Consider the following 25621-nt stretch of genomic DNA (forward strand, 5'->3'; position numbering starts at 1 on the left):
CAAATACTAAATAAATAACATCAACATTGCTTTAACCACTTTAAGCCACAAACCTTTTCTATTAATGATGATAGCTGATCCGATCAGCTATTAAAAGAAATTCACATTTATCAATTTTAAAAATGTATTTTCACCTACAATGATGGGTCATCTTCCCACAATTGAGACGCCAATAGTTGAGGCACAAAAAAACTAAACTCTAGTCCTTCCAATAAAACGGAAGTTACATAGAAGGGAAATGGCACAAAATTTCAGCACCAAATCTCAGCATTAGTACCAAGTAGGGGTGTCACAATATTAAAACTTGACGATATATAACGTCGTGACGCCATACTGTTTAGAACAAGCGACCACCCGCCCAGTCTAGAGTTCAATGGACAGGTGGCGCCAACTTGGGAGATTACTTTCAATGTTGTGACTTCACGTTATCTTTTTATTGTATCACATTTTAAAAGAAAATATTTTTTCACAATTTATTTTTTGTTCTGTTAAAGTTCTTATACTGTATGGTGTGTGATATGAAATGTGAACTTACCATTATCACAGTAATCATTAATCATGTATTCATATTCAAGTTTGGAGAGAAATGAAACAGATTCCAGTCACTTTCAGTTTTAGAGCAACGCATCAAGGCAATTGTTTCTGCACAAAAGATTTCATGAAAATAGCTCATCTATAAAATAACCATATATTGGCTGTTTTGAAGTAGGGCTTAAGTGATCAATCAATAAATTAATAAATGTTTTTTTTTACGTTTGGGTCCTGGGAAGACTACAATGTGTTTTGGGTATTAACCTGAAAAGGTTTGGGAACACCTACTCAAGACAATAAGCTACTGTATGGTTGAATATTGTATGGAATAAGTGTTTGAGACAACACAGGTTAATTTTAAATGTCAGAACTATTTGGAAAATGACATGAAGCTTTAGTTTTTACTAGTAATCTGAAAGTGAACTTGTAGTAGCCTAATGTAAAATTATTGCCATCTTTAAAACTCAAAAGGAATCTGACAGAGATGTCACTTATGTCTAACATAGTACTGCCCCCTACAGTCTAAAACACAGAAAAGCAGTGACAATTTACTTTCAGTCAGATTTTATTCATCATTTCAAAAGTTAACAGATTCTGAGCAATGACAATTACACCCCACCTCCTCCATCCTCCTGCACCCACCCCCACCCCCACCCCAACCAATTAACTCTGCCTGACCGTGGCCTAATTGGAAAATCTTTCAACTCGGTAAATAGGCAGTGGCCTTTTCATCTTTCAATGAAAGTCAGCCACAACTGAGAACAGATGAATTAGACGTAGAAAAATAAATGGGGCCCACAGTTTTCACAGTGCATTACACTGCCCTGTGATGACACAGTGAGCTTATGGAATTACCATTCTGCCTCATCTTTCCGACTTTAGCTCAAGGTTATGCCAACATCGAACAATCTTTTCACAGTATTACATTAACCCGATTGGAAATATTACAGCTTGCCGTACGCAGAATCTGACTGAACATCATTCACACACACACAAAAACACTGCTAGCATACAACGTCATTCGTCATTCACAACAAATTTAACAAATGTTAATAAATTAATCAACTATCCAAGTTACCCCCAAAATGGCAAAATTCTGAGTGTTAATTTTAACTCTTAGAGTGTAAAAACGGACCTGCAATGGTATAAAAAATGTACCCAAAGTTAAAGTCACACTCAGGATTTTGCCCCTATAATAAAAATGATTTCTCTATTTAACCCACATCATTTCAAACCACCCGCCTCCCCTTTCTGGGTGGACAGAAAATCACACATGTTGCAGTATGTTTTTTTTGTTTTATCCTACATGTATATGACATAAGTTTCTGAAGAGATTTTTGTACAGCCCTTTTCACTGAATGTGAGGCTTCTATGAACCAAGTACTTATTTACGTCACTAGAGGAGATGTCAATATTGTTCTGTGCCAATGTCATCAAGACTGTATTCATTAAACTTTGTGAATAAAGTAATTCTGACTGTGGAATCACAAAGCGATGTGAAATGATATGCTTGTCGGCCCAGATGGCTGTGTTTATAAGCGGCTCTTTGTAGCATGTAACAGAGAATCACATTCACAGAATAATAAATACCAGTTATTATGTATTGATTTTGATGATATTGCACAGCATGCAACAGGACTGAGGTTATTTCACTTTCAGTTCAAAATACAGTCAAGCTGAAATTAACTTACTAATGGTAGAGCCTTGTTCGGAATGAAACAAAATGTATAGTGGATAAAAGCAACCTCTCAGCACAAAGATGTTAAAACAATATAATGACAAATATCAAGCATTTAAGTGCATTAAATACCCAAACAATGGTTCTCAGTTTAGCTTAAATGACCTACAAATGTATAAAAATGGCTCAAATTCTACACGGAAAACAGAGAGGTTCTAACGGGGAGAATAAAGAAGAAACAACTTGGCTTGTACAGTAAATATCAGCTATCTATCAGTCTGCTGAAGGTGATTGGCTGATAGAAGGATGCGGGAGTGGTGCTGCACATCAAGTGGTGTATTTTGAGCTTCAAGGTGGGTCGGGCTCAGTTTCAAATCACACCTTACTGGGCTTAATAGCTCACTGGCATCAAACACTACCTGCTGCCACAGATGCAAATTATAGATACGTTGATGTTTATCTAGGGAAGTTACACCTATATGGCTGCAGCTAACCACAGTGTTCTGCGAGGCTGGCTAGTGCACTCTATCTAGCGTTCAAGGGGGTGATTTGAAGTGTCCCACCAGGCTCTGAATGCCCTCATGTACGCCTGGCTTTCTGCCTCTTGGCCTGGCGTTTGGCTTCATCCAGAAGGCTGCTGTCCCCACTGACCTGAGACATGTTTCTTACCCCCTGGATACGGTTCACCAGCTGCAGAAGTAAGGGGAACACCTAGAGGCCAAAGGATAAGGTGGGGTCATCTTACTTAAACCACAAAACTATCTACAAGCTCAAAGCGCGTGGCATCACATGTGACACAGATCTGCCATTTATGCTTTTTTGTTTGTTTTTGCCCCAAATAGGGACATCAGGATTATTGACAATTTCTGAGGTAAACTGAATCCTGTCAAGGATTAGTTTGTGTTATTATTAGCCTCGATCTCCAGGCTTTTATTGTTTAGTGTTGCTAAAAAATAAAAGCCTGGCCCAGCGCGTCGGTGTACTCGGTATAAGGAAGTGTTTCACTTCCCAACCAACCAGAGTGCAGTGGGCGTCGCTCGTAATGTTGTGTTAACGGGGCGGGGGTTGACGGACAGATCGGTGAACCAATGGGATCAGCCGCAGTCTCTCGCCGGCTCTTTACACCCGCCCCTCTATACACGAAATCAGGAGCGTTGGGGCAGTCTACGTTATTATTGATATAAAATTTTTCATAATATAGAGCCATGGACGCGTTAGCTCGTCGAATTCTGCTAAGGCGCAGCCTGCCGTCAACGAGTTTGGACCAGTTTTCATTCTTTAACTGTCTTATAAGTCGCGCTGTGATCTATAATCCGGAGTGACCACTTTCACTGTAAATCACACGGATACGGAAATAGCGTAATCTGAAGATTTCCGCCTCCGTCCACTTCCTGTTTATTGGTTTCCTGCAAATGCGGGGGGGAGGTGGGAAAGATGTGCATTTTTGACAAAAGGTGCCGTTTTCAGCGTGCCTGCGGCAAGGAAAGTTACCTCACGAGTGATTTTTTTTTTCCTCTGGGGATCGGACACAGATCCTGTTTGTGTCTACACACGGTGGATCGATGGATCATTATGGATCACCATTTTCTGTGACCAGTTGAAAAGGTTATAAAACACGAAAATTGCTGGGAGTGGGTGAGTTTATTAATGTATATACTCTGGCAGTGAAAAGGCCCCCCTTCAGATTTTCGGGATTTTACTTCCCGTTTTCCGTGATAATCGTCTCGTATGTTGTTGCGGTTTGACATCATAAGCTATGGCAACCAGGAGGACAACACTCTAGGTCAATTGTCATTAAGTGAAGTAAAGTTTTGAGGGGAGAGATTATTCTCCTCTACAGTCACCTATAAAATAAACAAATCCAAACAGCAGAGCCTAGATTTGACAACCATCTAGCCCAGGGTTCCCCAATAGGCCATTTGCGGCCCGCGAGAGGCAACTGTCCGACCCGCGACGACTCCTGTCATAAAAAGATATATATATACACCGGTATATATATATTTTTTAAATAATAATATCTGTATTACTGTTCAAGCAGACTAACAAACACATCTGTAAGTAAATTGTTGATTCTGGACTTATTTAGATTTTCAGTATGTACAACTGGCTGCTGTTAATCTGCATTACTTTTCAAGCAGACTTATTTTGTTTCCAGAGAGCATTTTTTCCTTGTGTGACCCTCAACACAGGATTTAAGGCCTAAAATAACACAGTGTCAAATTAGCTCAATTAGAGAAAAAAAAACAAATAAAAACTGCACGATTGTGCCCCTGGCCCTCGGCTTGGTACCCCAGCCATAATTTGGCCATTGGGGAAAGTAATTGGGGAACCCTGATCTAGCCAGTCACAGCGTGACCGTCCCTCTTGATGATGGGATGATCATGCAACAAGTTTAGCCAAACACCATTCCAAGATTATAATTTGAATATAGATGCAGAATGATGTATGTAGTACCTTTTCATGGTTGTAGGCAGCTAACAGGAGCAGCAGTGTGAGAGGAAGAGCGATATAGGAGCCCTGGGCTACATCCTGGTCAGGCACTTTACGCTGAAAGGGGGGAAAGGTCTCATCAATGTAGGTTCTATACAAACAAGTTTGTCAATTATGATCACAAGACAGTTTATGCTCCGTCGTATTCAGCCGTGGGCTGAAAATAGCCGATCTATAAGCTCACAACTTGTAGATTGGCTATTTTCAGGCCGCTGTATGACAAAGTATAAACGGGGCTTAAGCCTATGCCTTACGTTGGGGTTGAAGGTGATCGTGACGTGCTTATGGTAGCCTGTGGACGTGAAGGAGACCTGAGGCAGGGTGTAGTCGTACTGGGAACGGGGAAGTGTGGAGTAAAGCATCAGCACGTAACTCTGTGGGAATAGAGGACACAAAACACAAGGAGAGGAAGCACAAAGGATGGAGAAACAGCTTTAGACAACTTTCAGATTATGCTAAAGGAAAACTGATCATACATTACAGGAAGAGAGGAAACGTTAAACAACATTTTTAGAAGCTCAACTCCTCAAGCCCTATAGGGCATAGCAGTGGCGGCCATTTTCTCGTTCCACTTCAAAATACTCAATGCATTTTTCCCATTGACATTTCCAAAAATATTTATATCAATTATTTTAAGCCTAGAATCAAGCCATCCAGGGTCCTGGTGAATCATGACCATAAAACGTTTGATTATGTGAAAAAAAAAATGAAAACGGCAAAACAAAGGGTATTTATTAAATATAGTAGATCATAATTAAATATAAAATTAAAAAGAAATCACAGAAAAAAATGTTTTATGGTCATGATTCACCAGGACCCTGGATGGCTTGATTCTAGGCTTAAATTAATTGATATAAATATTTTTGGAAATGTCAATGGGAAAAATGCATTGAGTATTTTGAAGTGGAACCAGAAAATGTCCGCCACTGCTATGCCCTATATACTTGCTGTAAGACAAATAATTAAAGATAAATAGACCATTTAAAAGCGGTAATACACAGTGGAAATGAGTTACCTCTCCATCCCTGTCCAGCGGGGGGAAGTGGAAAAAGAGAGACTGCCCAAGAGAAACGCTGTTGATGGGGTTGTCCAGATTGTCACTCTTACAAAGCTTCACCTGGCAGGAGCAAAGGAAATGGAGAGGAAAGGGATGAATGTTACGTGACATGATTCACCCATTCTGTCACATTCTGTTCATAGTAGTTAAACAAATTATTTTAAGCACAGTAAACGATAAGTGAGTTGATGTGTGAGATACAAATAGGGAGAGACAACGTCATGAAAGAGGACAAGCGGTCGTACCGACAGTGTGGCCAGGTGTTCGGGAGAGGTGATGACATTCCCACTGAGGTCAAACTGATTGATCTGCCTGAAGGCGATGATGTTCACCCCCTCAATGTCACTGCTGCCAACCTGAATGTCATTGTTAATGTGGCAGAGAGAGAGAGAACGTGAGAGAGAGCAAGAGCGAGAGAGAGAGAGAACACTCCCCGAATCAATCTCAAATTGACTCCTGTGGATAACAGGTCAGGTGGTGTGATAATAACATAATTAAGAGGCATTGTGTAATTTTCAAACCTGTGAACAAGATTAGAGGTTCGCTTTTTTTTCTACTCACACAACTGGTTAAAAAAAAAAATTCTATTCAATCCAACTTAACTAGCTTAACGCTGCTTCTGTTCCACACGTAGACCCTTTGACCCAGCTTTAATAGCTGTTTCTGTTTCCCGTGAAGCCCATTTGACACAGGTTTAATGGTAATTGGTATGTGCTGCTCACCTCAATAGCCCTGTGCTGGGGCAAGGCTCTCTCTATATGGTCGTTGCCCTCGGCTCGCAGCTGGATCAGATACTTGCAAGCAGGCTGTCATTTAGAGGTGAAATTGTAAATGTTATGTCTTTGACTGCATGAAAAACACATTTTCTCATTTTAAAAAAATATTAAAAAGCTCATAGCGCAGCACTTGGTGCCGCGCTATGAGCTTGTAGATCTGCTATTTTTTTGAATAGCCTAAAGTATAAAATAATGGTGAAAAATCGAAAAGGACACAGTATGCGTTCCCGGATTAAATGGGTTCATGTGTATAGCTCAGTGTCATTGGAACCCCACAGTGTAGCTCTGACAGATATCCTTACCAGCAGACCCCTCAGTCTGAAGCGTCCCTCCTCGTCGGTGACGGTGTCCTCACTGTAGTGACTACAGTCACCCTGGCCCACCGCCTCCACTGCCACGTCCCTCTCTGCGTCTCCGCTCAGGGACAGCACAGCGCCGTAGCAGCTGGGGACCAAAACACAGGACCGTGAGACTGCTTGTTGCTTTGTGGACTGGAATCGAACAAGAAGGTCAATAGCAAAAGATTGGGAAAATAATAAGAGACAAAAGTCTTTTGTTTTTACATTCTGTAATTTTTTCAAGACTGTGACCAAGGTTACCGACTGGAGTTTCTTCTTCCCTTTCTTTTTTCAATGGAAATAACAATACGATGGGAACTATGCACGAAAACGAATTTCACCCACTTCTTACTTCTGTAAACCTGCGACAATAAAGCTGATTCTGATTCTAGGGTGTGCTTAACCCATTAACTGCCAGAGGTATTTTCATATTTTTTTAGCCAGTGCCAGAAATTTTCATTGAAAAAAAAAAAGTACTCAGGAGCCGAGATACAGAATTTTTAAGTTTTAAGTTAACAAGGAAGTGGCTAGGAGTCTAGATCTTCGAAAAATCATATCTCCTTGGTCTTTGTTTTTTTTTAGTTCACGTAGATTTACGCGATTGGCACTTGGCGGCTTTAGATAGGTTCGTGTAGATCTACGTGATTGGCAGTGAATCAGTTAATGCTGGTACTTGAGAATATGAATGTTATCTACTGCAGGTGTGCATTACTCTGGAGTTGAGGATTACTCTTCACGACAAATGTCACATTATGGAAACATCAGATCTGACAACATGCTGTACAAGTAAATATAAACCAGCCCATGTAGCAACTGCGATAAGAACGATCAGATAGACAAATTAAAGGCAAAACCTGAATCACTAAGTGGAATAATAAAAAAGAAATATAACAAATGCATCTGCTTACTTGCAAGTGTACTACATGATACAATTAAGAAATTAACATCCCATCATGCTCTTTGGCGTATATGTAATGTATTGTATTGTGAGGGGTGATTTTTAGATGTAAGTGCTACTTACACATCCTCAGAATGAACACTGAGGATTTTACTGTGTGAGATGCTAATACCTGTATGCAGTCTTTATGCCAGTGATGTCAATGCTGAGGTTCTGACCCTCCTCCACTGTGATCATCTGAGATGCTGGCTCAAAGCGGAACTCCTTCATCATAGGTTTAAAATAGAACTGACCAGGACTCTGGAACAGAGAGAGGCGGAACAGATGAGACACTGATTCCATCAAACAGATGCAATACAAAATATATATCTAGAGATCTAGACTTATCGGAGCTCAACAAATGTCAACACAATCCTTACAATATTCACTTTTCAATCAAACCCTTAACATTTATTTAGATCTCTAGTTTGAAAAGACAGAACTACTAGCTCTGATGGTAGAAGAGAACCTGAGTGCAAAACCAGAAAACCACATGATCTACATAGGATCACTTGATTTTGTAAAAAAAAATGTAAACAATATATTTATTGGCATTTTCAATTATATGACATACATAACAATATGACTTTTGTATTAAATGTCTATAAATAATCAAAAACAGAGCAAAATACATCACATAGAAATCATACACATACATAATAACACATGACATTGATTTTGTAATTTAATGCCCTACTTTGTTATACTACAGTGTCACAAAAAAAAAGTTTTTTTTTTTTATAATATTACAAATTTGGATTTTTTATTTTAGTTAAAGTGAATGTGGTTAAGTCTGTTTGATGGGTTTTTATAAATATTCAACCAATGAAAATTCACAGTTTTGGACATACAAGGTTTCCACCCGACAGCAACGATAAGTGTGTGTCATCAACATACCTGCTAAGGTTCACATTATGATTTCTAACTAACGCTGCTGTACCATCTTGTTTAAAAAATGTTATCTAAGGAATGCAAGGCTCTATATACCTGTATACCATGTCATTGATGACCACAATAATGAATGGTGCAGCAGCTCCTCTTTCAGTGATAACAAATCTCTACACCTTGGAGCTCAGGTGATACATTGTTATTAGACATCTAGTTTCAAAAGACAGAACTCCTAGCTGTGATGGGATGGATTGTGACGTTTCCTACCAGGTTGTTGAAGGTGAGGAGACCGGTTTCTTGTGTCTGCAGGTTTGAGCGGAACTGTCCTCCACTCAGAGACAAGAGCACACCTGACAGAGGATGTCCTTCCTCAGACTTAATCTACAGGACAGTGAGGAGAAGAGGCAGCTTAGAACGTCTACTGATGGATTCGGAGTGTCGTTTCAGGTAATCAAAAGAAAGCCTTGGTTATATTCTACATGGAAAGCTTTATTTGTCTGAAGCAAAACATAAAAGTGGTAGTAGAGAATTTAAACTCTTAATACAGGCAGTATAATAGGGGGTCACTAATTACAAACGGCAAATGAAAAACATGTCAGAATTTTTCCAGAACAATTAGCAAGTATGATAAAAAGTGTGATAACAGAGGGGAAAGGAGACAATTATTAAATTATAAATAGGCTGTTTAAAACAGAAAAGGCTGTGTTATGACATAATTTTGTATCTAGTGATTTTAGTCTCTGATAAGCCACCATGAGCCATTACAACATTTCCTGGGGACCAGCTGGAGACAAAAAGCTGTAAAACTCTAGATGAATTATCTTACTGGGTGACAAATGCCTGGGGAATATCAATCTTTTTTTAAGATGCTGTAGTGTGAGCATAAATGTACAAGACTGGGGTGACTGCATGCAACGGTGAGTGTCGGCTCTAATGACAGATGGCAAATTATTATCAAAATGGAGAGCGATAGAAAGCCTTGAGGCACACCCCAGTCAAGGCTTCTCGCTGACAGGCAACCATTTAAAAAGCACAGGAATTCTGTACAATAGATTAGGCCAGCTCTACTCTCTTCAGTTTTGACACATGTTGTTATGCTTCACGTTTCATTGAACCATTTCATTTAGCTCATTAAAGGCCCCAGAGCACAGCATGCGTTTAACATAACATGAGTGTCAGATCAAGAAATTAACTCCTGGATTGCTGTTGCAGCAATCCAGGAACATGAAAAACGGTGTTGAGAAAGCTATTTTGGCAGAGACGATCCAAAGCTATTGCTACACTTTATTGCCCATGTTGGGCAATGGGTTCTGTTTAAGGTGCCACATGTAACATATAGTAGGACAATAACACAAAACATAGGCTACAATAAATCACAAGACAAAAAAGTAGATTATTACTAAAGTACTAAATCATCCAGAGCTGTTCTGTAGTGTGTGTGAGTGTGAGTGTGAGTGTGTGTCTGTGTCTGTGTCTGTGTCTGTGTCTGTGTGTGTGTGTGTGTGTGTGTGTGTGTGTGTGCATGCATTCTATTCTAAAAAGTCTAGTTGCCTTTTGAGAAAGTGAAATGTCTGGTGTATTTCGGGATGTGTAAGCCACTGTGGTTGGTGGACAAACAAGTTTGTTTTCCGTGCCAATTAGCGTGAATGTATACCAATGCAGTCGATGTTTCTGTGTGCATTCTGTGCAAGGTACCTTGAAGGTGACACCAGCTAGAGCAAACGCCTTGAAGTCTCCCTGGGTACCTTCTACAGGGCTGAGGACAAAACCCTCTTTGCTAGCACTGATGTCATACTGCCTGTCACTGTGGAGCGGACCCACACTGCAGAGAAGTCAAGACAGTCAGTCATGTTGTCATGCGGTTGTCAGCATGCGCAACGGTACAATACACAATGTGTCTCATCATGTGTATTCACATTCCCAAGTTCCAAACATACAATTCATAGATTCCCTACAATAACATACTACATACAGATTGTTTACATATTACCATGTGCCACATACAGAGAATGATGTATTAAAATACTTTTAAGGCTGCGTACGTACTGTATGAAACAGATACTGCTAGACACAGACACCCATATCAAGCATAACTGTTCCAAATTCAAAGTATACTGCTAGACACAGACACCCATATCAAGCATAACTGTTCCAAATTCAAAGTTAAACTGTTGGCATAATGAGGACAATATTGGGGGGGGGGGGGGGGGGGTAGTGAGTATATAGAACATACAGTGGGTTTTTAGAAAGCCTATATAAACATTAAGTGAAAGTTATCAAAGTCAAATAAAGTCTGAGAATAAACAGAAAAACCCTACATATTAGGTTAAAGAATACTAATCAAAAGCATTACAAATCTGAATCAGAATAGCTCAGTATTGTGAAAAAGGTGACAACATGTTGTTTTTTTTTGGGTCAGGCGTCACACAATTGTCCTATTTGGATTCAAAACGGCTATTGTAGCTGAAAAGCTACACGTTTGCATGTCTGAATCTCGTATGACAGTATGCAGCTGTCTAGAGTGTATGCATAAGTGTGTGTTATCAGCGTACCTTTTAAGGTTCACATTATGATTTCAAATTAACACTGCTGTACTTTTTTTTACCTTCAATCTAAGGGATGCAAGGCTCTATATACCTGTATGCTCCCATTTCATTGGTGGCCACAGTAATGAATGCTGCAGCGGCTCCTCTTTCAGTGATGGAGATCTCCACACCTTGGAGCTCAGGTGATACCTTGCCCTCAAGGAAAAGACCTGCTCGCCCTGCGATGTCCACCAGACGGCCTGGACAGGACTCTGACAGGGAAAATCATATAGCACAATCACATACCGTAGATTCTACAACCCGTTTCTATCCCGTGTTTCTTTCTTTTTTCTATTCTACCTATATCCTCACTCTTTTCACAGAATACTACACAATGATGAGCGTGCAAGATTTTTTTAAATGTCCTCTTCTTTACACCTGTAAACCTGTGATGTGACAATAAAGCCGATTATGATTCTACAATAGAGAACTGAAGTCCTGACGTCACTCGTTCATCCCCTGGGTCGTGGAAGTAATTTCTCTATGGCGAATAACATTGGGTCATCTTAAAATCGTCTCATATAAGAATTGTGGTCCAAAAATAAACAAACTGTCCCGGCGATATTGTCAGGGAGGTGGCTCTGTATCATTTATGAAAGTCAGTCACTCATATTTGATACAGTCTGTTTCTGGCGGAAATGTAAATAGTTCGGCGGAAGTAACATTAGCGTTTTCTCACCGTCAGTTGATGCTTCATATCGTCGGTGTCCGGGACGAACCAGCTAACTCCATTTTCAGCTTTTCTTTTTTTTTTCATAAATCAACGCTATTGAACACCCTTTACGTCTGTGTAAAAAAATCTAAACATTTGAACCAATGAAAAGTATTAAAAAGCGCCTCTGACGAAACCTCCCAACTCCATTGGATCCTCAAACTGTCCGTCAAAAACAAACAACTCCCCCTCTCTACTCTGCTGCAGCCTTTTCACAACACAGAACAGTGCGCTGCGCAGTGAACGAGGAGGAGTATCACGTAAACAAACTCCCCGTAGTCTGTTAAAACTATGCAGTGTACCTGTTTATCAAACTTAGCACTGACGCTAATGTTATGAAAACAAGTAATTATATTTCTAAAATCTATGAAGTGTTTAATGAAGAGAGCAATGTGACAAGAAGAAAGGAGTTGATAGCATTTCTGTCGCGACTCACGCTAGTTCTACTGAAACTCCAATTCTGTGAACCCCTCTTTGCAAAAGTTATTGTAATATTTAAAGTCCTGTTTATTATTGTTGGCCTATATAAGTGTCATGAAGCATCAGGGCATTAATTCACACGTTGTTGTGATGCATTGTGAGCTTGGAGATCCATTGTTAGCTTTTGGAAATGTGTACCCTTTTGAAAGTATTGCTTTGTTTTAAAAATATAAGGTTTTCTTCATTTCCTGAAAAACGTATAATTAGTTTTTTCGTTTCCTGAACAATGAGCGTTTTGGAGTTAGTAGGTTCGGGCTGGACAGCAGAGATATCCATATGAGTCAAATCATTTGTTTATTTTTCTTGTTTATGTTCTTATTGGACGCGATATTAAACAAGTCTATGGAAATTCTGAATGGGGAAATAAACCGCGACCCAGGTAGGATGAGTAAATTACGTCAGACTTCGGTGCTCTATTAGTTGGAAAATTGCACTTAAAAGTTAAATGATAGCTTATTCATAAACTGAAAACAAATATCTGAGATCACAAAGTTAACATACCTCCAGTAATAGTGGCTTCAACTTCAGGAGGATAGAACAGCAGCTCCGTAGAGGAGGGAGTCACTGTGATCTTCTCTCCAGCCCTGAACAGTCGGAAACAAACAGCAGGTTTATGATAAACAGAAATAAAATACCTGTAGGGTGCAACAGGTCAACAACTACCATCTGCCACCATCTGTGTTCAGCAAGTGAAAGTAATATGCTTACATCTATCTCTCGACATGAAACATTAGCAGAACCGTGCTTCTTCATTACTAGCAGACATTATTCTACAGACTTGAGCAAGAGATGAAGATCAAGTGTGAAGTCTGCAGTGTGTGCCATCTGCGAACCTGGCCCAGTAGGAGAACTCATAGTGGAAAGGGCCTGTCAGCTCATCAGCCTTCTCCTGGACAGGGGGGCTGTCATCCCGGGTGCCCCCCTCCTCCTCCTCAGCGGCACGGCGCTCTCTCTCCTGGCGTCGCAGCTGGATCTCCTGAAGCTGCTGCTCCTGCCTTTGCTCCTCCTGGCTCCGCAGGGGGCCCAGCACCAACGCCGGCTCGCTCTCGATCGACGACCTGCGAGAGAGGGCGTGACAGAAGATATAAGCATTTGGTATAATGAGTCTCCAGAGGCTGGTTGAACGTGAGCTTGTGTCTACTGAATAATCCTCATTACTTGATGGTGACGGTGACATCCAGGATCTTGTCAGTGGTGACGAGCCCGGTCATGTGGTGCCGGACTGCAGTCAGGGTCAGGATAGTGGGGGCAGACCTGAAGGAAACAAGCCATTAATGGGGTTGAATGTGCAGAAGAGGGGATATGCATGGATGAATGAGAGAGAGAGAGGGGGTAAAGAGAAACGCAAAGAAAGATGGATGAGTGCTGTGCATAGTTCATACTGTACTTACGTGTCGTAAGTGTAGTAGTCCTGCTCAAACTGGTGGCAGGAGCGCGGGGTGACTTTGTAAACACCTGGAAAGGACATTTTGAGATGATTTATTACTTTGTTCTGGTTTTATATTTAGGTGTGCCCGGCACAGACCTTCTGGGGCAAAACATGCTACTCCAATTATACACGAGAGGGTAGTGCGGTGCAGGCATGTCTTGTTAGGCCACTTGGTTCTATGTTTAGCTAATGAGAGGTGGGGAGATTACCAGGCTTGGAGAGGCAGAAGCGGTTGACGCCCTTAGAGAGGTTGTACACGCCGACATTCTCAGGTTTGCTGCCATCTTGGAAGAACTCCTGCATGAAAATGTGCACACACACATATGTTGAGTTGGACATCATGCTTGTTCTCAAAGGATAGTGCTCTTAAGCAGCCATTTCAGATGCTTTTTATTTCATTTTTATTTAATTGCTTGCAACCGTCATACATAGAAGGTCAAAAGGCTATCGAGGAAGGCTCAATTTAACTCTTATTTTAAACAATATCATTTACAAACCCTTTTATAACAGGTGTGGACACACAAACTGCAAAAACATCATGGCAAAATGTTTGTGCATAATGATGAACTGACCAGAGTAATGGCATGAGAGAGTGAGCAGCGCAGGATGTAGCCAATCTGTCGGAACTCCACCCCAAGGACATCTGAATCCAGAACCTCCACCTCCACTGACTTGTGTTTCCAGCACCACTCTTCATGGGAAATACTCGCTGTTCACCACAAAAGACAGAAGGTTTGAGACAATTCTGGGCTAAACATTCGACTAAGATAGCCGATCGACAAGCCCATAGCGTGTGTTGTTGTTACGTGTAGTGACCAAGTAAATTGGCTATTATCGGCAAAGACATTTGGTGTAGAGGAAAAAGGAGGGGCCCAGAATAGAGCTCTAGGGGACCTCAACCTATGCAGTATATAGGGTTTAATTGGTTAAAGAGATGGCGTCATTACTAGGACATGACACATAGACAGACTTCATTGACATAATATGCAATTATAAATATATAGGCAAATTTGTCAAGTAAAGAAATACATGAATAAAATACTTCAACGTGATAATACATAGTTATAAATCATAGAATTTCACCTGCTCCAATGAAGCCAGCGATGCAATTATATTGTTCTCTTTATTATAGCTGAGTTTTATTTATTATATTGGTTAGCCTTGAGTTTTGTTACACTAAATATGGTGTTATCTAATAACAAACCTTTGTATTTCCCAGGCAGGACATTGTCAAAGGAGAAGCTGAGGGTGTCACTGCTGCCTGACAGACCAACGGTCCTTCTTTCACCCTGACGGCTCACTGGTTGTAAAGTTACTGACAGGTCATCGCAGGATGCTACAAGGTCAAAAGGTCAGGTGAGGTAAAAAAGAGAAAAAAAGGGGGAGGGGGGGGGTTAAAAGGTCAGGAAAGGTAAAAAAATATATAATTATTAAAGTAAGTTAAAGAAACCTCAAATACACTAGCTCAATAGTTCATTGTTCTTATGTGCTCATCTTTGAATATAATATATACATTTAAAACAAACATTTGTAACTCAAATCTTTGCTTCTGGGGGTGGTCCCTAGAACAAAATATTTTGAGATGGGGGTCAGCGGACAAATGCATATTATTTTGGGTGGTCCTTGACATGAAAAAGTTTGAGAACCACTGATATAGAAACACATGACATGAAAAAAGTTTGAGAACCACTGATATAGAAACATAAGTTTTTCAGAAACCTAAGACATTTATAGAATCCCCAGAAGCAAAGATTTGAGTTACAAATGTTCGCTTTAAAAAAAGATATATATATATATATATATATATATATATATATATATATATATATATATATATATATATATATTCAAACTAAAGATTTGCACACATTTTTGGCTTACACGATTTTTCAAAACAATAGCAGATCTACAAGCTCATGAGCTTGTAGATCTGCTATTTTTGAATAGCCAAAGAAATAAAAAAATTACACATGTGTTCCCGGTCTTAATAGGTTAATTCTGAGACACCAAGGACAGGACCTTACTGTACCTAGACAGTAGACTTTGCCTGACACAGAGGCCATGAACTGGGTGAAGAGCAGGTCAGAGATGGGCCTGTCCACCAGAGACACCTCCAGGGCCTGGGGTTGCAGGGCCAGGCCAGCCTTCACCTCCACCTCCGGGAGAGACACCTGCAATAAAATGGAGGTCAAAACTAAAGTTATCCATCAAACTACCAACTGAAATTACTTTGGACTGTTTCTTTAAAGGTTTGATTGCTGAGTGACATCTTCAATTATGGAAAACCAAGCCTCGGCTAAAGGCCGATGCACACCTAACAAATGTTGACAAGCGTGTAGGACAAAAACTGTCGAAACTTGCAAAAATCTCGGTTGTTGGACCTTCACCAGGACAAATGAATGACAATGTTGCCCTGATGAAGGTCTAGGGACCAAAATGATTTTTTTTAAATAAAAGACAGTTGCAGGATTATTCCCTTTTTTTTAGCTTTATATATACACATAGGTCTATCTTCTTCATTTTGCCCTCAAAGTGCACCAGAGTGATGCATTTAACTTACAATTGCGATTCATTTTCTTTTTTGGCAAAATGTTCTCCCGAGGAGGATACCCACTGAACACAAGGTTAAAGGTTCTATGACATTCATTTTAACTTTTTTTATTTTTTATGTTTTTTTGGGGGTTTTATGACCTCAATTACACCCCAAAAATCTGAACTTTGAACATTCAGTGGATTTTCTGTGGTCTGGGGTTTTCTGAATTATTAGGTTGAAAAGTAATCTGAGCTTGGCCCTTCGGCAGTGAGGTCACAGCCGATTAATCCCGCCCACTCTCCTCCTCGCCCCTCCCCTCCCCTATCCTTTCCTTTGGGGGGGGCGGAGCAGAGGCGATGATTGACAGGCAAAATCCCTCACCAGCGACACCCGCAGGCAAAGATTTCTTTTTTCATTGCAGTTGAAAAGGCTTTAGAAATATGAGAGAAAAACACCTGCCATGGATCAATGGAGTGAATTTTTTTGTTAAAACTTTCTATACACGTTTGAAGGACCATGACAAAGACCTTTAATGTGTGGTAAAACTGAACGTCATGAAACCTTTAAGCATAGGGCAGATGAGGGTCGATGCACTCAGACAAGGCAATTCATTCAAGCTTTATGGTTAGAAAAGAGGGACAATGTATGTTCAAACTGATGTAATGAAGACCCAATGTAGGACCATAATACATCTGCAGTACCCATAATAAATATAATAAAAACATACAATAAAACCCAGACCTGTTGCCAATGCCTTACTTGGATGCTGTAATCTCCAGGTTTGGCCTGGAAGCAGAAGGCCCCTTGGGGGTCAGAGTCGGTGGTTTGGCTGGATATGTTGTCCTGACTCCGCGGTGTCAGAGTGACCTTGTAGCGGCCCTGCTGCTTCATGCCCTCAGGCAGGTGACTGATGGAAATCTGCCCACATACACTGAATCTGGAGAAGAATGGACAAATGGATCAGATCTCATACAATTCAGTCATAATTTTGCAACATAACTGTAGTAATAAAAACAATCAAATGGATGCACTGCAGAAACAAGCCCACACATCGCCCAGGGAGGATAGTGCGATATCTCAGTGTGATTAATAGCACATTATTCATCCATCACACACCTAAGCTATGTGGGCAGCAGTGTCCTGAACTGTACAGGAAAAGGTCAAAGTCAAAGTACACAAAGTAATATGTGATCTAACCCCTAACCTCCAAACCCTCTTTCCAATTCTACCCTCCAGTAGGAGAATAATGCTAGCTAAGGAGAATACACTGTAGCTATATCCTATTTGTCCGTTTAACTCCTACTGGCTCCCCAACAGAGCATGTGAGCGGAGCGCGGAGTGGAACGACGCGATTTTGACGTGAGCGCGGAGCTGGTTTATAAAAAGGTTGGAGCGCTACTCAGAGTGAGGACCGCCTACCGCTCCAAGCCGCCCCGGCGGGGGCCGCGCACCGAATGTTTGAGCATGCACGGTCGCACGGACTCAGAGACACACAGACATCCAGCAGTGCACAGCGCACCGAGATTTCATTCGAATTTCTACTTTCTTTTCTTTTTTTTTCCTGTTGAGCGACCCGGTTTGAGCGGAGCATGGAGCGAGAGGTGCGCAAATCAACGTGAGCGACGGGGAGCGGAGCGCGGTGGGTGTCAACGTGAGCGAATAGCGAGCGTGAAACCAGACCCCCTGGAGCTATTTTTGAAAAATCTTGAATATTGTGCTTTTTTTTTTTACTAAAATATTTGTTTCTGGGGGTCCCTGGAACAAAATATTTTACAAATGTTCGCTTTAAAAAATATATATTCAAAGAATTGCACACATTTTCACGATTTAAAAAAAATAGCAGATCTACAAGCTCGCTATGAGCTTGTATATCTGCTATTTTTGAATAGCCAAAGACATCTAAAATGACAGACGTGTTCCTGGATTGAATGGGTTAAACCTGTGACCAAGGCTCAGACCTACCCTGCTGTGATGATGTCAGGAAGCTGGGGCGTGTTGGGAGCAATCTTCACCGTGATTGGCTCAAAGTACATGAGCTCCTTTTGCGTGCGGATGGTATAGGTCCCTGCAGTCATGTTCTCCAGACGGTAAGAACCGTCCTCCTTGGTGAGGACTGTGGACAGTAACAGAGTAACCCATTAAAGATACTAACTTTCTTTTAGATAATGTTGGACAGCGGTCATGCTGGTAACTGGTAGTCCAACACAATACACTGCGTTTATAGCCTCAAATTCTAAAACAGGGACGTCTATATTTTCATCTCTGTGTTGTCAAAACAAAGTTTATCAACATCCTGCGCCGCCGCTCACTAGTTTTCTCATCATCACACTGGTCAATCAAGGAAACGGGTTCCTGCCGTGAACCAATCGTCAGTGACATTGACCTTGGCGTTCTAGACACAAATGTTGAGCAAGAGTTTGAGCAATGGTTGGACAAATGACATCACAGGCGGTGTCTAATGGCAAGAAGAAGAAAAATGAGTTGGATAGAGGTCACTGCAAAACTAGAATAAACACAAGAGCAGAACTCAGAAGGTGGCGAGAGCTTTGAGAGTGGGTGGGGTTGAAGACAGGCACGACGAGGTCACAATGTGGGGGGAAGCGGGTGGGTTTTCAGACACTGTGATCATTAAAAGTTGGTAACTGGCACTTCATATTAGCAAAGACATTAAAGCTGGAGACAAATCTGAATTATCAGATATTTGTTAAGATGAAAATCTCCATACAAGGCAGGCTTGGAGCATGCAAGCATAGTTACCTTTGATTTGGTTGTTGAGATACACTGTGGCATCAGGAACTCCCTCCCCCTCCAGACTGTTGAGAACCCTTCCTGTCACTGAGAAGCCCATAACACGGAAGATAGGCTACAGAGAGAACAATGAATACAGGTTAATGCAGACATGCTCCAACATGCACTGACATTACAGGTTTATTAAAGAACAACTCTGGTGATATTTAAAGGACCATTCCACCATCAATTCATGTCATTGTCTATCCTCAACTTTGGCCATATGACATGATACATAAACACAGTTAATGGCTTTATTTTTAGATTTGGTGTTTCGCTCTAGTAAAAAGTAAAAAAGTATTATGAGATAGGCAATTCAATTGACCTCCTTACCACTAGCTTCAAACTATTGTGTTCCACCTTAAAGTCCATTCGAGATGGAGCGACATCAAAAGTTATCCTTTCTCCTCGGTAGAAAGGCACCTGCAGGAGTATTTCACAATTCATTAAAACAACACCAATGCAACAAGTATAGATATTTAACAGAAGAATTATAATATGTACAACAAATAGAGAGATTGTGTGTGGATGTTTCTTTTACTAAGGCATCAGGTGGGTCATTTAAAATACAAGCATACCACAGTGTAATCACCACTGGCAAGGGTGGGGAAGGAGAAGGTCCCGTCTTCTTTGGACAGAGCACTACACAAGTAGACCAGAGAGTCATCCCCAGGCTCTGCACCCTCCACTGGGGCTGTGTTACAGTCACTGACAGCCTGGCAACAAATGGAGCAATGTGATTTGGTTTCTCTAGTTAGGCATCAATCAGCACTTGCAGTTTAAAAGCACGCATCAAATGTATGTATGCAATGCTAGACCATCATTTCAAATGAAGATTATGGAAGCAAATTCTAGCATACCGATTTTCAGAATATTAATTAACAGATTTTCTACACCATATATACAGTATAGTCAAGCCAAACATAATTATTGCAATTTAGTAAGTTTACTTCTTCCGTGACTGTTGCGGAGTATAGGAGGAATGTCACTTCTTTCATGGGCTCCCCATCACTTCGCACCTCTCCAGAGACATCATAGCCTCCTACCACTAGATGCTCAGTGGCTGGGGCATTGGCATTGGACACACGGACCGATGTAGTACTCTGCAGAATAATAGCAAAACACAAGTGATGACTTACAACGATGTATAGAACAATGGCCTGGTCATTTCTTGAGTTACTTTTTCTTAAGTTAATGTGAAAGGGAAAATCAACCCTTTCTCAAAGTATTTGTCAACTGCTGTGAAATCAGGAATAATTAGGTGTGACACCGGAGAGGGCAGGATTTCATTAAAACATCAGGTTGTTCTGGACAAGTCAAGACACCAACCTTCTCCAGTGTCCAGGAAGGATGGGAGGCTGTGATATCATAATTTCCAGGAAGTACTTTGGAAAACGTATACCTGTGAAATGACAGCCAAAGAAATCACACGGACATGGCATTGAAAAGACAGCCAAATAAAGCACATGTTTACAGATCACGTCATTACTGCAGATGCAACCGGTTCTATAATCCATCATATCAATTAAAAAGGAAGCCATGAGTCACATACTTCCCCCCAGCCTGGGTGAGGGCAGTTTGGAGTTTCTCCTCTGTTCCCTCTCGGCTGAGTTTGACTTCCACTCCCGCAGGGCCCAGGGGATGGCCTCTACTTAGAACCTGATGTAACAAGATAATACAGACAGAACTGAAAACAATATCAGAGGGTCAATTAACACTTTGAATAACTGGCAGCATCTGTCAAAGTGAACTTCCTCAACATAAAGCATACTCAGGCATGCAAACAGCCCAGAGGTGAAAAAGGTGACAACATGTTGTTTTCTTTCGGGTCAGGTGTCACACAATTGCCCTATTTGGGTTCAAAAAGGTGACTGTAGCTGAAAAGTGACACTTTTGCATGTCTGCATACTACTACCGGAAACAACCCGTTTCAAACATAAATGCATAGATTTGATTCCGCACCGTGCCAGACACTGAGAAGCCAGTGAAGACAAAGTTGATGTCCTCTTCCTTCGTGCAGATGTCATTGACCCCATCCACATGCAGGTCAACACTAGTAGGTTCTAGAGAAAGACAAAGAGGTAAGAAAGTATTCACAGAGAACTACGATGGGTAAGTAACTAGATTTGGATCTCCCGTATTTTAAACCTAACATCTATCGTTCAGCTAAAGGGGAATCCCCCCAGTGGCCCCACCCAAAGCTTCTGGATTACTGGGCTACTCAGCTGCAAATCACGGTACACTATGCTCAAGTACAGCAGCTTGACAAGGCTATTGAAGCACTCACTTACTGCAGCTGCTTGTTACTCCTAGTAACCTCACCCGGGACAAATAGACTGGGTGCATTTCGACCAGGTCGGTCGCTGAGGAAGACCGACCAGGTCATCCGTTCTATTTGTCCTGGGTGAGGTAAATAAATCAATGAAAGGACATTACAGGGTGCTGGCTATTTTCTCAATTCCTACAGTAAATGGTTAACTGTGAATGCATGGTGGTGACTGACACTATACTCTTACCAAAGCTCCACCCAAGTGGGGGTTCAATCTTCAAGACAAAGTCTCCCTGTAAAAGAGCGACAAGTTTTTATTTCCCCATAGATACATATACTGTACATAAACAATACATGCTGATGAGATAATTAAATGTGTTCAAATTACAGTAGTTGTCTACATACCTTGTCGTACAAGGGGATCATAAAGTAACCATTGATCGGGGCACAGTCAGTCTGGTATTTCAATGAGCCTTGTTTTGTGTACAGTTTAATCTGTGTAAAAAGGAGAAAAGGATCTTCAGTCACTCACTGCCACTGGTAGGTAAGTCGGTGTTGCTGTCTGGCTGTTGCCTGGGTTAAGTAGTTAAGTACCGGGCTAATATGTCAACTAAGTGTCTTCGGCTGTCAGAAAGAAAGAGAGCGGTCTTGCCAAGCTTCTAGATACAAAGGACTGGTCAACTAACTGGCTTGTGTGGCTAATCTCATTATGTCTGTGAATGCATTGTGCCTGATGGCTGTAACTATAGTATTCAACGTTAACTCCATCAGCACGCAGAGGCCTTTAAAGGCTGATGCTTTGGGTCAAAACTCATTCACACCAACGTTACCTGCAGTGGCAACATCAAACGTAACATTGAGGTTAGATTACATAGAACGAGAGGATACGTTAGGGTTAGGACAGGGGTCTTCAACGTTTTTCAGGCCAAGGACCCCTTAGCTGAGAGAGATGAAGCAGGGACCCCCCACTACATTGTATAACACTGTGTTGCAGAATAAAGGTTTTCATTGATTGCTTCATAGACTTCTTTGACACACATTATCTTTTCTATTAATATGTTGTATTCATCTTAATGTGTATTATCAGACATTTAACCTTTTAAGCCCTCAAAATTTAGTCAACTTGGCCGTTGGCTCTGTACTTGGTCTTCTCTTTTTCCCTCTACACCAACTTTCCGAAAATATCAGATCTACAACCTCACAACGTCTTGCAGCACGAGGCATGTGAGCTTGCAGATCTGCTATTTTCGGCTTATGTTCCCCCTTACACAAATATTTGGCGGACCCCCTGTAGTTACTCTGAGGGTCCCGGACCCCCTGTTGAAGACCCCTGGGTTAGGATGAGTGCATCTGTCACTGCTCTCATTCAGCTAATAATAACACATATATAAACACACACACACACACACACACACACACACACACACACACACACTGTGTTGATTAAAGGCAGAGCAGAACACTCTTTAAGGTGTCAATTACACATTAGGATACCAGTCTGTCTTATGGTCTAATTATTAGATAGCAGAATGCTAACGTTAGCTTCAGCTTGTCAAGAGCTTTCATTCAAACTGTGGTCGGAGTCGGGACTCAGGACTTCCTCTTTCTTTGGAGTTCCGCCCAGGTGGGCGTGGTTAAATGCCTCAACCTAACGCTAACTAAGCCTCAAAACCACGCCCACCTGCTCGAAACACTAAAGAAAGAGGCTGTACCACAACTGTCATCCTCCAGCTAGCATAAGCGTACCACCCAGAGCTACTACCGCTAGCCTAGCTTGCACTCTCACCTCGATCAGGGAGTAATTGATTTCCACGTCGGACTTCACAAACCCTCCGCACGCCACCACGATGTCATCTGAAGACACGCTCATCAGCTGGCAGCAGCAGACGAATCCGAACAAGAAGCAGATCGCTCCCATGTCCGTCCGGAGCGTGATTCCGAATCCGATCATCCTTGCAAATGATTATTGCTCGATGAACCGACGAAACAAGCCGCACGCTGCCTCCGGTTCCGTACCAGCTGAGCAGCGTTGCCAGGTTTTGCGAGAGAAATAAGCAACCAGGTCTAGGAAAACAAGCCCTTCGCCCTTTAAAAATATAGATTGGCTATTTTCAAACAGACATTTTGAAAAATGAGGAATATTTTCGAAACATTTTAACAAAACAAATCTTGTATGGGGTCCCTGGCATAAAATGTTTTCAGATGGGGGTCCGCAGACAAATATATTAATCTGGGGGTCCTTGACTTGAAAATGAAATACTGGTTTAAACAACATTAGGAAAAAAGCCCAAATAAGCAACTACAGTTTAGAAACAAGCCCATAAAAACGCAACCCGCAACTACCTATATTTAATTACAAGCAACTTACCAGAAAAACAAGCCCATAGCGGACATGGCAACACTGGTACCTGCTCTGCAGCTGAGCTGCTGTCTGTGGCCAAATGCATGCGTCAGGAGCAGCGACATCTATTGCCTTGGAGGTGACATAACTCCACCTAAGGTTTCACAATATAATAATGTGGCAAACTTATAAGACACCAGTGGTGTAAAGTAAGTACATTTACTCAAGTACTGTACTTAAGTACAATTTTGAGGTATTTTTTACTTTACTGGAGTACTTCCAATTTCATTAGTTTTACTTCTACTCCACTACATTTCAGAGGCAAATATTATACTTATCCACTACAATTATTTGACAGTTTAGTTACTAGTTACTTTGTAGATTTAGATTATTACAAAACATACATTAACCATTTGAAAATTGCCGATCTACAAGCTCACAATGCGTCGCGATGTGACACATTGTGAGCTTGTAGATCTGCTATTTTCAAATGACTTTTTTAAATTGAAAACTTGTGAAATAGGACAATCTGCGTAACGAGTACTTTTACTTATGGTACTTTAAGTATATTTTGATGCCAATACTTTTGTACTTTTACTCAAGTGTATTTTAAATTCTGGACTTTTACTTGTAACAGAGTAATTCTACATTGCAATATTTATACTTTTATTCAGTACTTTTACCACTACTGTATGACACAACAAGAAGCCATAACTGTCTGGGAGCTCTAGCTGTTATATACTCTATTTAAATTTTATGAAACAGTAAATAAGTCAATCTTTCTGCAGGAAAAAGACATACGAAACAAAATATGTTTATTACGTTTAATAACATCATATAACAAAACTGCTAAATAGCAACTGTAACAGCATTCCTCTCAAGTATATTCTCAAATACTGAGATAACCAGACAAATTAATATCAGTAAGAAGAGTAAAAAGACATGTTGGATGTAGTATGTTGTATTAGTAGTATTAGTATTAATTGTCCTCTTAGGGCGCGCTCCCACCGCACTTTTCTTTTACCTCTGGGGCGGAATCTGCCAATGCTTTGTCAATGCAAATGCGTGGATTCATGGTCTTGCACATTTCTTCCAAAAATTCACGCATTTGCATTGACAAAGCATTGGCAGATTCTGCCCCAGAAGTAAAAGAAAAGTGCGGTGGGAGCGCGCCCTTAGGCAACCTGAGTTTCAAAACATGGAAGTGGAAGTTGAAATAAACAAAAGTAGTTACTCAGCTATAAAAGTAATAAACATTTAGTGTCAAAAGAGTTTCATACATTTAAAGTGCAAAGAAAGTCAGAGTGTAAAGAAAACACCAGTGGTTACAAGAAAGGTCCTTCTTGGAAGGTAAATCAGGATCATACAGTATATATACAGTAGAAAAAATATACACAGAAAAATGATAAAAGGCAGCAAGGGTTATTTGATGGTCCCAAGATTCTTGCACCTTTAACACACAGTCCTCACAGAGTTATATGGCGGCGCGACTGACGCTTGCTGCGGCCACTCCTCACATAACTAGGAGAAACATTTCTTTTTTTCCCCGAAGCTGCTAGCAAATGGAAAACAAATGACAAATAAAGCAATCTTGAGTTAAATACAAGTCCATTTGGTCCCTCAGCACTGCTAAGCTTTCATCTGACCCAGACATCAAGTCATACCCATAACGACACCATGAACATAGTGTTTCAAAATTCTATATATGTATTGTTTATATATGCTTGAATTGTGTAAAAAGCCGATGTAGTGTATTAAGTTGGTGTGTTGGATGGTGTGTTGTGTTGAGG

At 40.9% G+C, this 25621-nt stretch overlaps 1 protein-coding gene across 1 annotated transcript; it reads right to left on the bottom strand.

The window, feature by feature from the left end:
• Positions 1 to 1634: 1634 nt before the first annotated feature.
• nomo (nodal modulator) lies at positions 1635 to 23497 on the bottom strand. Its single transcript, XM_080445155.1, has 31 exons — positions 23277 to 23497; positions 21896 to 21985; positions 21738 to 21783; positions 21184 to 21284; positions 20774 to 20880; positions 20551 to 20623; positions 20172 to 20324; positions 19800 to 19937; positions 19555 to 19644; positions 19192 to 19297; positions 18397 to 18547; positions 17194 to 17371; positions 15931 to 16072; positions 15106 to 15237; positions 14474 to 14610; positions 14111 to 14198; positions 13864 to 13927; positions 13631 to 13726; positions 13306 to 13530; positions 12974 to 13056; positions 11333 to 11492; positions 10391 to 10517; positions 8963 to 9076; positions 7941 to 8068; positions 6835 to 6976; positions 6479 to 6562; positions 6002 to 6112; positions 5715 to 5816; positions 4954 to 5073; positions 4664 to 4756; positions 1635 to 2920 (listed from the first exon to the last, which is right to left on the bottom strand). Exons 1-31 carry the CDS (start codon positions 23439 to 23441, stop codon positions 2789 to 2791), a joined length of 3678 nt encoding a protein of 1225 aa, XP_080301281.1. The 5' UTR covers positions 23442 to 23497; the 3' UTR covers positions 1635 to 2788.
• Positions 23498 to 25621: the final 2124 nt, after the last annotated feature.

The sequence above is a fragment of the Gymnoscopelus braueri genome (genome assembly GCF_963280865.1).
Source record: "Gymnoscopelus braueri genome assembly, chromosome: 2".
Lineage (NCBI taxonomy): Eukaryota > Metazoa > Chordata > Actinopteri > Myctophiformes > Myctophidae > Gymnoscopelus > Gymnoscopelus braueri.